Source organism: Aulonocara stuartgranti (genome assembly GCF_965226115.1).
Source record: "Aulonocara stuartgranti genome assembly, chromosome: 8".
NCBI lineage: Eukaryota > Metazoa > Chordata > Actinopteri > Cichliformes > Cichlidae > Aulonocara > Aulonocara stuartgranti.
Genome location: NC_138959.1, coordinates 31,674,374 through 31,689,861, shown reverse-complemented (window position 1 = coordinate 31,689,861; position 15,488 = coordinate 31,674,374). Strand labels below are relative to the sequence as shown.

General features: G+C 44.5%; 1 protein-coding gene across 2 annotated transcripts in view; it reads right to left on the bottom strand.

Annotated features, from left to right (window-relative positions):
- Positions 1-420: 420 nt before the first annotated feature.
- Positions 421-15,488, bottom strand: part of fasn (fatty acid synthase) — a 29,202-nt gene continuing 14,134 nt past the window's right edge. For both annotated transcript variants that reach the window (XM_082545412.1, XM_082545413.1), the window contains exons 27-42: positions 15,032-15,235; positions 14,763-14,913; positions 14,036-14,214; positions 13,780-13,899; positions 12,771-12,893; positions 12,388-12,611; positions 12,066-12,267; positions 11,812-11,963; positions 11,031-11,122; positions 10,551-10,945; positions 10,208-10,399; positions 9,835-10,044; positions 7,738-7,949; positions 2,382-2,480; positions 1,700-1,951; positions 421-1,586 (exon numbers count right to left, since the gene is read on the bottom strand). In XM_082545412.1, the coding sequence (XP_082401538.1) occupies positions 1,449-1,586; positions 1,700-1,951; positions 2,382-2,480; positions 7,738-7,949; positions 9,835-10,044; positions 10,208-10,399; positions 10,551-10,945; positions 11,031-11,122; positions 11,812-11,963; positions 12,066-12,267; positions 12,388-12,611; positions 12,771-12,893; positions 13,780-13,899; positions 14,036-14,214; positions 14,763-14,913; positions 15,032-15,235 (2,945 nt within the window). In that variant the 3' untranslated portion in view covers positions 421-1,448. The remainder of the gene's footprint in view (positions 1,587-1,699; positions 1,952-2,381; positions 2,481-7,737; positions 7,950-9,834; positions 10,045-10,207; positions 10,400-10,550; positions 10,946-11,030; positions 11,123-11,811; positions 11,964-12,065; positions 12,268-12,387; positions 12,612-12,770; positions 12,894-13,779; positions 13,900-14,035; positions 14,215-14,762; positions 14,914-15,031; positions 15,236-15,488) is intronic.

Genomic DNA, 15,488 nt, shown 5'->3' with positions numbered 1-15,488 from the left:
ATGTCACCTGGTCATGGGGTAAATGCTGCGGCCGGGTTCAACTCTGACCTGAGGCCCTTTATTTCTCCCTCCCTGCTTTGCTGTCTGGTCTTCATTGTGCTATTAAATACAGACAAAAATGTTTGTTCTCCTCCTCCCATCACCACCTTTGTTGCATGTAGAAAAGTGTCATATAGAACCAGTCGTTACTTTAATGGTCTGAACTAAATGGTCGGGTGGCGCCATGTCAACAGCGACTAAGAATTTTCTGGGCCAACAGGATTTGTGTTTCAGTCCCTGATAAACTCACCCATCCTCTAAAAAACAAAACCCAAAAACTGTATTTACAAGATAAATGATCAGAAATAGTAACGACAACAAAAGCACAGGAATCATAGATCCAACGGGACAGGCTCGTTACAATGAAGGAAAACACTGAGCGACTGTTGAGGCCTTTATTAGTCCTACAAAACATAACAGAAATATTACAATAAAACACAGAGGCCTTTATTGTCACGTCCATCGTACTGTGACTCCTCAGCACATTCATCTCCAATCAGCAGCTTCCTTCACTGACCCAATCACAGGTCTCAGGCCAGCTGTTGTACTCAGGTTTGGATTATTTGCTGAGGTTTTAGCTCTCTGGACCAAAGCCTTTAAAAGGAAACAGTTTCTCAGAGGTTACATCAGTAAATATGATCTCACTGTTACAGTGATCATTCACATCTCTGATTAACCTCTGAAGAGACACATTTGGTCCTTAGCGACGCCTCTGTCACAGGCGTCTGTCAGAACAACAGCGTGTGTTTGATACAGTCCATCATGAAGAAAAGCAGTTTTTCTTCTGAATTAGTGAAATAACTGGTCTGTAAATTACAGTAACACGAGTGTCATTGTTAAAACACAGTTTATGAAACAATTAATTTGTTGTTAACTTACTGACAACGTAAACATTTGCTGGTTGCCACAGTAACTGATGACTGTGTGGTCACATGACTGAAAAGTAAACAAATGTCACAAAATAAAATGCCTCCAACTGGTGTTACGAGTAGTTAGTGTGCAGAAACACGGCTGCAAGGTCAGCCCTCCACAGTCGCTCATCAGGCTGGTCGCAGCGCGTTTGTCTGTCTACTGATGTCTGCATGAGCAGAAACACCAATTTAAGTGATGTTATGTAATTCAGGATTCAATGTGTCAGTGTTTGTTACTTTGTTACATTCATTTTTTAACCACGTATTTTGTTGTGGGATGAACTTCTGCAAACAACATGGCAACAAAAAACAAAACAAAACTTGCAGTTGGAATCGATGGAGCTGTGAGATGTTGATTGGTTCACTAACCATTACCATTTGGGATATTAGGATAACAGTAGCATGTAAACATAAGCAGTGCAAAGACTTCCTATAACGGCACATTTACAGTCTAGTTTGGGGAAAGCTGAGGAATTAGGGTGAAGAGACGGTGGATGTTTAACCCTCCCTTGGTTTGACAGCTCGCTCAGCCAGCGAGTTATGAATGATGTTCTTGATAGACTCCGCCCCCGCGCCTTCTAGGAAAGTGCGGTGATCTCCCTCGATGACGTGGACCGACACCTCGCCATCACAGACCTGAAGAAAGACGCAGTACACAGTTTGAACATTGGAAGGCTCAGACTGAGTTTATAGAAACACACGCACAGTGAAGATAAGTACTACAGACTGATGTAAATGTGCATCGTTACCTCGCTGAGCTTATAGTCAGCTCCCAGGTTTTGCTCATATTCGCTGCTGGTTTCGGCGCGCAGCAGCTTCACGCTGCCGTGGTATTTTGCAGTAGGTACATATGCATCAGCAGCCTTTAGCTTGTAGTAGAAGGCGGAGGCTGCAAAGTGCAGTGAGTCTCGGTCGATGTCCTTGTGAGCGGAGGTGATTAGGTCCACGGCCACACTGACGCGTGCATTCAGGTCTGACAGCGGGAGCAGAGTCTCCAAAAGCTGTAGGACGTAACCATGGAGACGACTGTAAGTTCATAGCAAACGTTACTGCGTGCTCGCGGAGATATTATTGTTTTCAGAAAAGTAAGTGACACATAATAATGAACATCACAGATCTTATGTATATGAAAATGCAAAATGAAGATGTTTTGATATTCAGGAGTTACAAATGTCAGCTTTCAGTGAGAAACTGTACGAAGCTTTGATTTAACCGCATGTTTTACTTTAGTCTCCATAACAGCTCCAAACATCACATCATTGTTGAGTCAAACCTGCACCACACACAGACTGTGCTGGAACAGCAGCTCCAGACTGTGTTACAGTCACCATCTTTACCTTACAGGCAAAAAGCTCAGGTTGTGTGGCCTTTAACGCTGATGCCACATAAAGGAATACTTGTGTGTGAACGTGTGGGTCAGACACAGTATACCTTGTTGTATTCAATGCCAGTGAACTGCTGGATGAAGGCACACAAGGCTTCAGTCTCAGCCTCAGACTCGTTGCCGGGTGTTAGCTTGGCTCTGTAGCTCTGCAAATGAAAAACACAGATAAACGTGTTCACATGCAGATCATGTGACCAGAGCTCATCACACACACTATACAGCAGATTAGTTAGAATAATAAACAGCCTTTATCATTGTTAGAGTGACGTGCAGTAAATTCCCACATATACTGAAAGCTTAACAAATCATATTGTGATTGCTGCTCCACCCACTTTGGATGGAGCAGCTCTCATTTCTAGAAATATGGACAAATTTATTAAACCCCCCAAAATATGACTATCCAGAGTTGGGACCAGGAAGCAGAGTTGCAGTCTTACACGCTTCTCTGCAGCTTCTCTCCTCCTGCTACCCCCCCAAAAACCCATCTCCATTGAGACTGTGTCAGCTCCCAAACAGACAAAAAACAAACTAAAAACCAGCAACAAACAACTTAAACATAAACAATTACAAAGAAAGAACAATACAGTATCCACATCTGAACCAAAGAGTAAAACAGTGAAATGTGGATTATTAAATATTAGGTCTCTCTCCTCCAAGTCTCTGTTAGTACATGACTTAATAATTGATCAACAAATTGATTTACTCTGCCTTACAGAAACCTGGTTGCAGCAGGATGATTATGTTAGTTTAAATGAATCAACACCCCCGAGCCATTCTAACTACCAGAAATCTCGAAGCACAGGCCGAGGGGGAGGTGTGGCAGCAATTTTTCACACCAGCCTATTAATTAATGAAAGACCAAGACAGACTTTTAATTCATTTGAAAGCCTGATGCTTAACATTGTCCACCCCAGCTGTGAAACTCAGAAACCAGTCTTACTTGTTATCATCTATCGTCCACCTGGGCCTTACACAGAGTTTCTGTCTGATTTCTCAGACTTTATATCTAATTTAGTTCTGAGCTCAGATAAAATAATTATTGTGGGTGATTTTAACATCCATGTAGATGTTAAAAATGACAGCCTCAACATGGCATTTAATCTGTTATTAGACTCAATTGGTTTCTCTCAAAATGTAAAAGAACCCACCCACCACTTTAATCACACTCTAGATCTTGTTTTAACATATGGCATAGAAACTGAACATTTAACAGTGTTTCCTGAAAACCCTCTCCTGTCTGATCATTTCCTGATAACATTTACTTTTACAATAATTGATTACACAGCGGTGAAGAGTAGACTTTATCAAAGTAGATGTCTTTCTGAAAGCACTGTAACTAAGTTTAAGAATATAATCCACCCACTGTTATCATCTCCAATGCCCTGTACCAACACAGAGCAAAGCAGCTATCTGAACGCTACCCCAACAGAGGTCGATTATCTTGTTAATAATTTCACCTCCTCACTACGTACGACTCTGGATACTGTAGCTCCTGTGAAAACTAAGGCCTCAAATCAGAAGTACCTGACTCCGTGGTATAATTCTGAAACACGTACCCTAAAGCAGATGACTCGTAATCTGGAGAGGAAATGGCGTGTCACAAATCTAGAGGATCATCATTTAGCCTGGAGAAATAGTTTGCTGCTTTATAAGAAAGCCCTCCGCAAAGCCAGAACATCTTACTATTCATCACTGATTGAAGAAAATAAGAACAACCCTAGGTTTCTCTTCAGCACTGTAGCCAGGCTGACAAAAAGTCAGAGCTCTTTTGAGCCAACCATCCCTTTAACGTTAACTAGTAATGACTTCATGAACTTCTTCACAAATAAAATTTTTATCATTAGAGAAAAAATTACCAATAATCATCCCACAGATGTAATATTATCTACAGCTACTCTTAGTACCATTGATATTAAGTTAGACTCTTTTTCTCCAATTGATCTTTCTGAGTTAACTTCAATAATTACTTCCTCCAAACCATCAACGTGTCTTTTAGACCCCATTCCTACAAAACTGCTCAAAGAAGTCCTGCCATTAATTAATTCTTCAATCTTAAATATGATCAACCTATCTCTAATAATCGGCTATGTACCACAGGCCTTCAAGCTGGCTGTAGTTAAACCTTTACTCAAAAAGCCATCTCTAGACCCAGCAGTCTTAGCTAATTATAGGCCAATCTCCAACCTTCCTTTCATATCAAAAATCCTTGAAAGAGTAGCTGTCAAACAGCTAACAGATCATCTGCAGAGGAATGGTTTATTTGAAGAGTTTCAGTCAGGTTTCAGAGCTCAGCACAGCACAGAAACAGCTTTAGTGAAGGTTACAAATGATCTTCTTATGGCCTCTGACAGTGGACTCATCTCTGTGCTTGTCCTGCTAGACCTCAGTGCAGCGTTCGATACTGTTGATCATAATATCCTATTAGAGCGATTAGAACATGCTGTAGGTATTACAAGTACTGCGCTGCAGTGGTTTGTATCATATCTATCTAATAGACTCCAATTCGTGCATGTAAATGGAGAGTCCTCTTCACACACTGAGGTTAATTATGGAGTTCCACAGGGTTCAGTGCTAGGACCAATTCTGTTTACATTATACATGCTTCCCTTAGGCAGTATCATTAGAAGACATAGCATACATTTTCACTGCTATGCAGATGACACCCAGCTCTATCTGTCCATGAAGCCAGATAACACACACCAATTAGTTAAACTGCAGGAATGTCTTAAAGACATAAAGACCTGGATGGCCGCTAACTTTCTGCTTCTTAATTCAGATAAAACTGAGGTTATTGTACTCGGCCCTGAAAATCTTAGAAATATGGTATCTAATCAGATTCTTACTCTGGATGGCATTACCTTGGCCTCCAGTAACACTGTGAGGAACCTTGGAGTCATTTTTGACCAGGACATGTCCTTCAACGCACATATTAAACAAATATGTAAGACTGCTTTCTTCCATTTGCGCAACATCTCTAAAGTTAGAAATATCCTGTCTCAGAGTGACGCTGAAAAACTAGTTCATGCATTTATTACTTCCAGGCTGGACTACTGTAATTCATTATTATCAGGATGTCCAAAAAACTCACTGAAAAGCCTTCAGCTAATCCAAAATGCTGCAGCAAGAGTCCTGACAGGGACTAGAAAGAGAGAGCATATTTCTCCTGTTTTGGCTTCCCTTCATTGGCTTCCTGTTAAATCCAGAATTGAATTCAAAATCCTGCTCCTCACATACAAGGTCTTAAATAATCAGGCCCCATCTTATCTTAATGACCTTGTAGTACCATATCACCCTATTAGAGCGCTCCGCTCTCGCTCTGCAGGCCTACTTGTTGTTCCTAGAGTATTTAAAAGTAGAATGGGAGGGAGAGCCTTCAGTTTTCAGGCCCCTCTTCTGTGGAACCAGCTTCCAGTTTGGATTCGGGAGACAGACACTATCTCTACTTTTAAGATTAGGCTTAAAACTTTCCTTTTTTCTAAAGCATATAGTTAGGGCTGGACCAGGTGACCCTGAATCCTCCCTTTGTTATGCTGCAATAGATGTAGGCTGCCGGGGGATTCCCATGATGCATTGAGTTTTTCCTTTCCAGTCACCTTTCTCACTCACTATGTATTAATAGACCTCTCTGCATTGAATCATATCTGTTATTAACCTCTGTCTCTCTTCCACAGCATGTCTTTATCCTGTCTTCCTTCTCTCACCCCAACCGGTCGCAGCAGATGGCCGCCCCTCCCTGAGCCTGGTTCTGCCGGAGGTTTCTTCCTGTTAAAAGGGAGTTTTTCCTTCCCACTGTCGCCAAAGTGCTTGCTCATAGGGGGTCATATGATTGTTGGGTTTTTCTCTGTATCTATGAAGCGCCTTGAGGCGACTTTTGTTGTGATTTGGCGCTATATAAATAAAATTGAATTGAATTGAATTGAATTGAATTGACAATCATAACCTGGACCTGTGAATTCGTCCATCACAGGTCGACACGTTCAGGTCAAATCCCTGAGCGCGACACGTGACCCTTCCTTCATTTAACGCATCTGCGGCTCACTGCCAATCATCCCTAATATTAGGGCTGCTCGATTATGGCAAAAATGATAATCACGATTATTTTCACTGAAATTGAGATCGCGATTATTTGACGATATTTATTTAACCCTTTAAGACCTACCATAGAACCAAGTCCGCCAGAGCTTATATTATTTTTTTACATGCTGTAGTGCCATTTGTGGGAGCATTTCAAGTTGCTATACAACTGTTATAGCCCATATTTTAATAATATGTATGCATTAAGTCCATAGTAACTACATTAATTGCAAAAAAGTGCAATAAACTACAAAAAAATTGAAAATTGTTTTTGTTTTTTTACATATATTTCTACTTGGAGAAATTTAAGAGGTTTATCTCTCAAAACTTTAAATACAAAAAAGTTGCAAAAAATAGTTTCCCACCACAGGAAATTTATTTTGAGTGTCCTCATAGTTTTATTTTGGAGATACAGCAATTTTTATATACTGCAGGAAAAACAAAAACAATCCTATGATGCAAATTTGCAAAGAAAACAGCAGGTGCATCAAAATAAACTATTTCCAGCTGTGGAATTCGAGTTCTAAGCATCCCAGAAACTATTCAGAAAAGTCAAACATGACCAGTATAGGCTTTTAAGGCCTACAAGTAAAAAAAACTACATTTTCCACGAAAATGACGTCACTTCCGGTTTCGGGCAGGAAATGGCGGACATGTGATAGTTCGCGCTGACGTCTGTTTCACTGTGGGAAGTGTTACGAACAGCTGATCGGATCGGCAAAGCGTGTTTCTGGAATATTATGTTTTTGTTCCTGCAAGAGCTTTTTATGCAATTTATGTGGAAGGAAACCGTGACCGAGGACAAGCTGATGGCATAAGATGTAAGTTTCATATGCAAAACAAATTATTGCGCTAGCTTACACGGTTCAGGTTCTACAGGGATTTAAAAATAGTTACACAAAATGGAGCGTGCTGCTCTGACGGCTTTAAAGGGTTAACAATAACAATGTATTGAACAATGACTTTAAAAAATAATATAAAATAGTGTGCAACACCACTGAAGTTTTTTTTACCTCTCTTTTCAACCAGCGGCAGTCACTCTCCTCTCCAAATAACTTCTGCTTAGCTTTCCGAGCTTCCCTCGGGTCCTCTTAATCAGCAGTCTCCAACCTTTTTTGCGCCACGGACGGTTTATGCCCGACAATATTTTCACGGACCGGCCTTTAAGGTGTTGCGGATAAATGAGGGAGGGGCCAATAATCGGCTCAGTCATTTTTAATGATCGTTGAAAGCCCAGATCGTAATCGTGATTAAAATTCGATTAATTGAGCAGCCCTACGTAATATGTTTTGATTACATGAAATAAAGATGCGCGAGTGTTTCTCTGACCTGTGTGTACGCCGCCACATATGAATGTGAGCCATCAAAGAGAAACAGGAACTCCACAGGCTGATTCTGGGTCTGCAGCTGAGAGCACATTTCAAATGCTACACAGGCACCAAAAGAATATCCAGCGACTCTGTACGGGCCGTCCGGCTGCACCTGCCTGACGCAGCTCACGTAGTAGGCAGCCAGGGACTCAATGCTATCCAGAGGAGCAGCTGCAAAGGAAACACACGAGGGGAGTTAGTTTAGCTGCACAGTGACATAAACAGCTGATGCACAACATGTGAGTGACAAAGGTCTGAGAACAGAACCACAAACTTTTAAACTGTGAAACAAAGAAAACATGAAATCACATCAGGTCTTTGGTTTTCCTCAGGCCACTATGGAGGGAGCTGTACATGTACAAGTGTTTGCAGTTTCACCTTTGAACAGTCAGACTTTCAGCTTCAACACATTTTGCTGTTTAACAGTTACACACGTTTTGATACACATGATTGTGACACCTGGTGAGGACGCACACTCATCATTTGATGACGATGGTTCAAAGTGTTGATTTTGTGTTTTAAAGTTTTTCTCTGTGACTGTAAAGTCATTTTAATATGAGCCCCATTATGCTGACAAACCCACACCGACGATGCACACAGCTCAGCAACACCAACGAGCCTGAAACTCAAACGACATGAAAAGTTATCCATGAGGCGCCAAAACACAACAACAGCTGCAGCAAAGGCTCTTTGTACTGTAAGAAGAAGATCCTACAAAAGTAGGAAGCCTCACAAACCACATGTAGACTGGTTGTGCAAACTCCCACAGACCCTGCAGTCGAGAGGATAACGAGCTGCTCCAGTGATCATGACCAGGACACAAACTGCTTCCTCCTGAATCAGAGGCCTGACTGACAGACACACCCTGGCATAGAGGAAGCTGAGGAGTGTGACAGTTGGAGCACACGCTCAGGTCTAGGTCTTTAAACAGGGGAACCACCACCCCAGTGTGCCAGTCCAGAGGCAGCATCCCAGAGCTTCACGCAGCGCCGTGTCAGCCAGGACGGCCCTGCAACACCCAGATCCTTCTCATCAGCCTCAGGTCTGTCCTAAATCCTAGCAGGAGCTAGCTACCACGACGCGTACCACAAAATGCATCGCACTGGTTCTTCCCAGTAGTTCAACTCCTTGGAACTGGTTGTCTGCTTGCCAATGAATCCTGCTTATTGGTTCCACTTGTGCTACAATCAGGACGAATTGTAGTGGCGCAGTCTAAAGCTGGATATGAATATTACTTTTATGTTTATTGCACAAAAGGACAGCATGCTAGCTCCAAGCTAGAGCTCAGAGCGATGAGGAAGCTGAGCTTCAGCAGGTAACAGAGGTGGTGATGATCAGTCGAGCGGTCGCCTCTGATCATGTTTCTACGGTACCAGCACAAACACACAGTGTGTTTGTGTGACTGCAGGTTTATATTGTGAAATGTAATTATGAGACAGCGCGCTTCACAAAGAAAGCACTGTAACAAGTAACTAATAGACAAGTAACTAATTACTTTGTCTTGGGAGTAATTAAGATAGAACACTTCTAAAAAGTAATGCAGTATGTAACAGAGTACACCCATGACCCAAACACTGATCACACCTCCAACATGCACAAACATTTGACATCATATAACTGATTCATAATGAAAGTGTTTGACTGTTCTCTCACAGTGGAGCCGATAAGAATCAATAAAGGAATTAATTCCATGAGTGACGTCAATAATGGAGTCCGTTTCCATCCGCAGACACACTGCAACACTATCAGCCCAGAACCCGGACCCGGACCTGGACCCAGCAGTGTGGGATCCTGCTGAGCTGTGGACGTCCTGAAGGATTCTAGATTTGATTGACTTCAATCACAAAAAGCTTCCTCAGAGTCGAGGCTGTGCTGAAGAAGGCGGACACACCAAATACTGACTGAAGTCTACAAACTGTTCCTGACTGCATCCACCTGAGTCTGCACACGTTTCATAAACGACTCTGCATATTTCCTTTCCAAATGCAAAGTGCACAGTAGCTCCTGTCTGTTGTGCAGGACTCGGTATTTTCATTGTCTTTAAAGTATAACAAACCTTTGGTGCACTGCAAGCCGTAGCAAGGCACGCTGAGCTTAGAAGCAAGCGTCTTAAAGGCTGCGATGGAGCCCTCGATGGGATGTACCAGGAACAGCGGCCCGTCCTGGCTCTTCACCTTGTTCAGTGACATCACAGTAGGGCTGCTGGGGCTGACCATCAGCTTGGTCAGATCAGACTCCAACACAGAGCGAACGCCGTCCTTCTTAGCTGTGGTGTGTGGAGATGTACTCAGTTATGTTTGTACACATGATAACACATTTCATATTAACAAGAGTCTTAACAGCTCGATTTAAACAAATACATAAGTGCTTTTTTACAACCTGAAACCTTTTCAAAGATCTTTCTGCATTTAAAAAGCAGCTCTTCATACCGCTTTGTCCTTCTGGCTTGCTATTGGCCAGCTCTCGCAACTTGTTAATGGTGAGCTGGCGGATATCCCTCATGGCCATGACGATGTCATAGTCGCGTTCCAGAGTCTGGCGAACCTCAACGCCCATCAAAGAGTCCAGACCCAAATCAGCCAATGAGGTGTCAGCATTCAGACTGCTGACATCCCGCACACCTGTGAGTGAGAAGAAGTTAAAAACAACGAAGAAATGAGTCGATGTCTGTGATACAAAGTAACCTCAAAGATCACCAAAGCGACTCTGGACGGCGGTCTTTTCTTATATAACACCTTTATGAACGCTAGTTTGGTATAACCTGACTCTTACCTAGAATGTGAGCTACAGCGTCCACCAAGTCTTTCCGGTTTCCTGCTTCACTCTTTACGACCGTCCTCTCCGCCAGCACAAAGCTGGACACCACTGGGTGCTGCTGGCACAGGAAGAAGTCCAGCACTTCCAGACAGGAGGCCATGCGCTGCGGGAGGGTGCCACCGATCACAACGTCATTCCCACCCATGGTCTCTAGAACCACCCCAACATCACCAATGGCACCCCACTGGACTGCAAGTCCAGGCAGGCCATCATAGTGGCGCTTCTCACACACGCGCTCCATCGCAGAGTTGGCGTAGCCATAATTACTTTGGCCAGCGTTGCCACGGCCACAGCTGACTGAAGAGAAGGCCACAAAGTGTCTGAGCTCTGGACACAGTTTCCTTGTTACTCTAGAGAGGGGATGGAAACATCCAGAGGTCAGCTCATGATGGTGCCCAGTGACACACAGAGGGAGGAGCCACTCTTCTAACTTACCTGTCCAGGTTGATGGTGCCGTCATTTTTAGGTTTGTTAACTTCGAGATAAAGCTGAGGAGTTAAATTCTCCAACATACCGTCTTTCAACACCTGAATGCAAACAAACATCAACAAACGGTCACTTTAAACGTTAACTGGCAGTAGTTTAGCTGTTAGCATGTTAGCATCTGATAATTGAGAAACTTGAGTCGACATCGTTAGCATCGTTCTTGCTTTTGTTTTCGTTGCATGTCATGTGACACTGCAGCTATTGAAGTCCAACAAAGGGATCTGACCATCATTCTAGTATGCAGTAATAATGCAGTAATAATGCAGTAATAATGCAGGATCCAAACACTGACAGCAACGTCAGCATTAGACAGCGAGTGAGGCGCCTGCTGGAAGGTGGAAGACGTCGTAAATGTAAACAAACCGTCTTGACTGAGAAGTTACTTTAGAAAATAAAATGTATTGTTTCAAAATAAAAGTAAAGAAAGAAAGCTACTGTTAGGTACTAGCACTGGTACACACATGAAAGGTAGCACTCTCCCCTGCTCGCTGTAAAAAGTCACTGCTGCCTCTAACACATCCACGGCTTGTTTCTGGGAGGGGCAGTTACCCCCCCACGGTTAGTTAGTGACACTGAAGAGCAAAAGTATGGAGGGCTCAGCTCAGTGACAGCTGCAGCAGCCAAAGTGCACGAACCAGATATATGTAGTCCAAATTTAGGAAGGACCATAAAACCTGTGAAACATGATTTTTCCAAGGTGACACATATAAATAACTAAAGGGAATCTGACCATGGCTAGGTGAAAGACACCACCCACTGCACCCATGGCACAGGCCTCAGCAATCAGTTGCTCTGTTCCTTTCAGTGTGCCGACATCACTGGTGGACACAAACACCTCCACACCCTGATTCTGCCAGTCCTGCACCCGCTTCGCCTGGTAACCTGAAGACAGTTCAACAGTGAAGCTGTAAGATGAGTCACATCAGCACTGATGCAGGACTTGGCTGTGCACATCAGTAGGAGCACCGTGTCATCGTGCATTACCGTTTCTCACGCCTGATCTAGAAGTCAGCACCAGTTTGTGGGCTCCCCTCTCCACCAGCCACTGAGCAAGCTCCAAACCAAACCCCCCGAGCCCCCCAGTTATAATGTAGGAGTGGGACGAGTGGCAGAAGGTGCGACAGATAGCTGGCAGAGACAGAGGGGAAGCAGCCTGTACAGCTGCTCCCTGCTCCTCACAACGGACCTGTGAGAAAAGAAAAGCTGGTCAGAAGATAAGCAGCAGTCCAGCCACTCTGCAGTCACAGTAACATACCAACCACATGCATGTAGGGATGGGCAGGTCCAGTACAAACACCTCACTCACCTGAACCAGGACCTTGCCGATGTGCTTGCCCTGAGCCATGTATCTGAATGCTTGTTCCACTTGGTCCTTATCGAACACTGTGGTTCTCAGAGGCTGAACTACTCCTCCCACAATGCCCTGCTGCAAACACTGGGACACCTCCTCCCACTCTTGGTTGCCCTCTTCAAAGAGAGCATCCAGCAGGATACCATGGAAAGCCACATTCTTAAGGAATAACGCCATGCCTGAAGGAATCACAGCAACGTGACAGCGTTTGTCAAGGCTTCAAGAATCATTTATGACAACAAAACTCTGGTTAACACCTGCAGGAACCTTTAAAAAGCTAATAAAACATGTTTATATATTTATCTATCCTGTTGTCAATAAACACCAGATCTACTGACCCAGAGGAGTGTTGTTGGAAAGGTCATATTTGCCGATCTCCAGGAATCGTCCGTGTCGAGCGAGGCAGCGAACACTGGCCTGCAGCTTCTCCTCGGCCAGAGAATTCAGCACCACATCCACGCCTGAAACACACGCAGCAAACACGACGTCACATACAGTCAGTGTATAACATGGAAGAATAACTGAGTGGGGATTACTCAGTTCACACAACTGTTACTTGTTAAACTCAAAAACCTGCTAAAGCTTTGTGTGCACAAGTCTTGTTCCAGGACATTCTTGGGTTCCTCAACATGGAACAAAGTGTCTGCAGTACACGTGCCGTGTTCCACACCGGCTTTAAAGTCCCAGAGGAAACATCAAACATGTTAGAGGAGGCGGAGCTGACAACCACGAACAGCACCAGTGCTCACACAGAAGCACACACAGTCATCGATGCAGCACTGGGAGGAAACACACTGGCACCGGTGCATGATGCACATTTCACCAATGAGTTTACAGTGAGAGCTGCTGAGCAGCAGCACTGTGACCGGACGGGGAAAATTACTACTGAAAGAAAGACGAGAGATTCTGGACTTAATGTCCGTCTTTGGATCCAGGACCTCGACACAGGAAGTCTGGACCGGCTCTCTGTTCAAACAGTCCAGTCTCTGATCCTTTGAGTATGATCCATAAGGCGGTGCAGAGCCTGGATGGAGCCGACGGGTGGGGGCACTGCCTCTGGCCTTCACATATCTCGCCTGCCTACTCAAGCCAGGGCCCCGAGCAGCTTTGCAGGCCCAGCTTTCATCAGCCACTCACAGCAGCTACTCTGCTCTTGGAATACGACTGTGTTCAAAGGCTGGAGTAACCTGTAAGTGCCATTTATACTAATGTATATCAATACTCAGGGAATATTGTTTGGAAGAATGGTCTTCCATCCCTGCAGCAGAGCACAGGGAATGATTGCTGACTGCTAATCCAAGATATCTGATGTCATGTCAATCGTCCCCTGAAGCACTGAGCAGCTACCTTTGCCTTGTGTGTGGAGCAGAATGTGCCGTTCAAAGGAAGTATCTCTGGAGTTGGCGAAAGCCTCTGCTGATAGCTGAGGGAATCTCTTCTGCAGGTACGTCCGCTTCTCCATTGAGCCTAGACAAGAGGCCCCGCCCCCAAAGTTGGGGTAAAAAGACATGAGATATAATTACAACTTATTAGCAAGAGGCTTTAAAAGAATCTATAATAAGAGTTGTTACTGTGAGTCTGTGTGCGAGTGTTACATACTCACCGACTGTAGTGAACACTCTGCACTTCTTACTGAGCGCTATGGCGATGGCAGCCTGGCCCACGCCTCCTGACCCCGAGTGGATGAGCACGGTCTCTCCAGGGCGTAATCTGCCACGCACTACCAGGGAGTAATACGCTGTGGCATAAACCACTGGCACAGAAGCTGCTTGCTCCAGTGTCCTGAACACACACACAACACAATAAGTGTGTGGTTTATGTAGCAGGATGTAACTGTGCTGTATGCTGGAGAAACTGCACAGCAGCAGCTTCATGAATGAGACTAATGAATAAATGAATCCTGTGTCAGTGCTCCGCCTTCAGGCTTGGACACTGAAGACTGTCTCACTTAATAATCGAGCACGTACACAACGCCTGTCTGCTCATTCACACACACATTCATACAGTGATTCTTTTATCTAAAACACGGACACACACACGTCACCATATCAGCAGGAGTCTGGATCTTTGTGTTACAGATGTGTAGGACGTGCTGTTACTGTGTATCTGCAGAGTTGATACAAAGTTTCTGATCACGCGTTTAGTTTCAACTTTCAGCACAAACAGCTTCATGTGTGCAAACAGACTGAAGACCACTGCCAGTTAAACTAGTAACTACTGGCATCAGGTGAGCTTCTCTGAAGGCTGCTGATGATTAAAAAAAAGATTTCTTGTATTTTAATGTTCATGTTAAAGCTGCTGAGAACGTTCAGAGTTCTCCGCACACTGACCAGCTGTGGGGAACCTCCCAGAGGAACCTTCTGTCAGCGTCCACGACCGTTGCCAGGCCTTTGGCAGGCAACAGCCCCATCACACGACGCCCGCTGGGGTCGCGACCAGAAAACTCCATACCCAGCATGCACTGCTTTAAAGCCTGGTCCCCTTTATAACAAATAACAAATGGAAAAGGTTTGTCATGTGACTGTGAATGTTCAACAACAGCATCACACACTACGACCCAGCAGAGTGTGGCATTACTTGGTGTGTACAGACACACTACCTGGGATGGCGTCGGGCGGCAGCTTGCCAGTAGCCAGCATGATGTCTCTGAAGTTGAGCGAGCTGTAGTAGACGTGGCACAGCTGCACAGCAGGGCTGCTGCTCACAAAGTGGCGAAGCGGGGACGCGATCCAGCGCAGAGACGACAGGTCGCCGCGTGTCAGCACGTTGACGTAAGCGGCTTCGGTCGGCGCTTCATTTACATCTGAAACAGCAAGCAGACAAGCCTCAGTGAGCGCGGGAACCAAGAGGGAAGGAGGCAGTACTGTCTAACTCACTGCTGGGTTCAAACACCTGCAGCAGGGGCGCCTTACAGAGCTTTGTGAGAGAGCACAGCTCTACAATTAAAAGTCATTCTGACGACTGTTTGTTCCATGTAAAATTACAGTTTTGCAGATTTTACGGATTCATTTTTGTAAAAGTGCAGCTGAATCTCAACTCTGTGTTGCAGCGTCTTG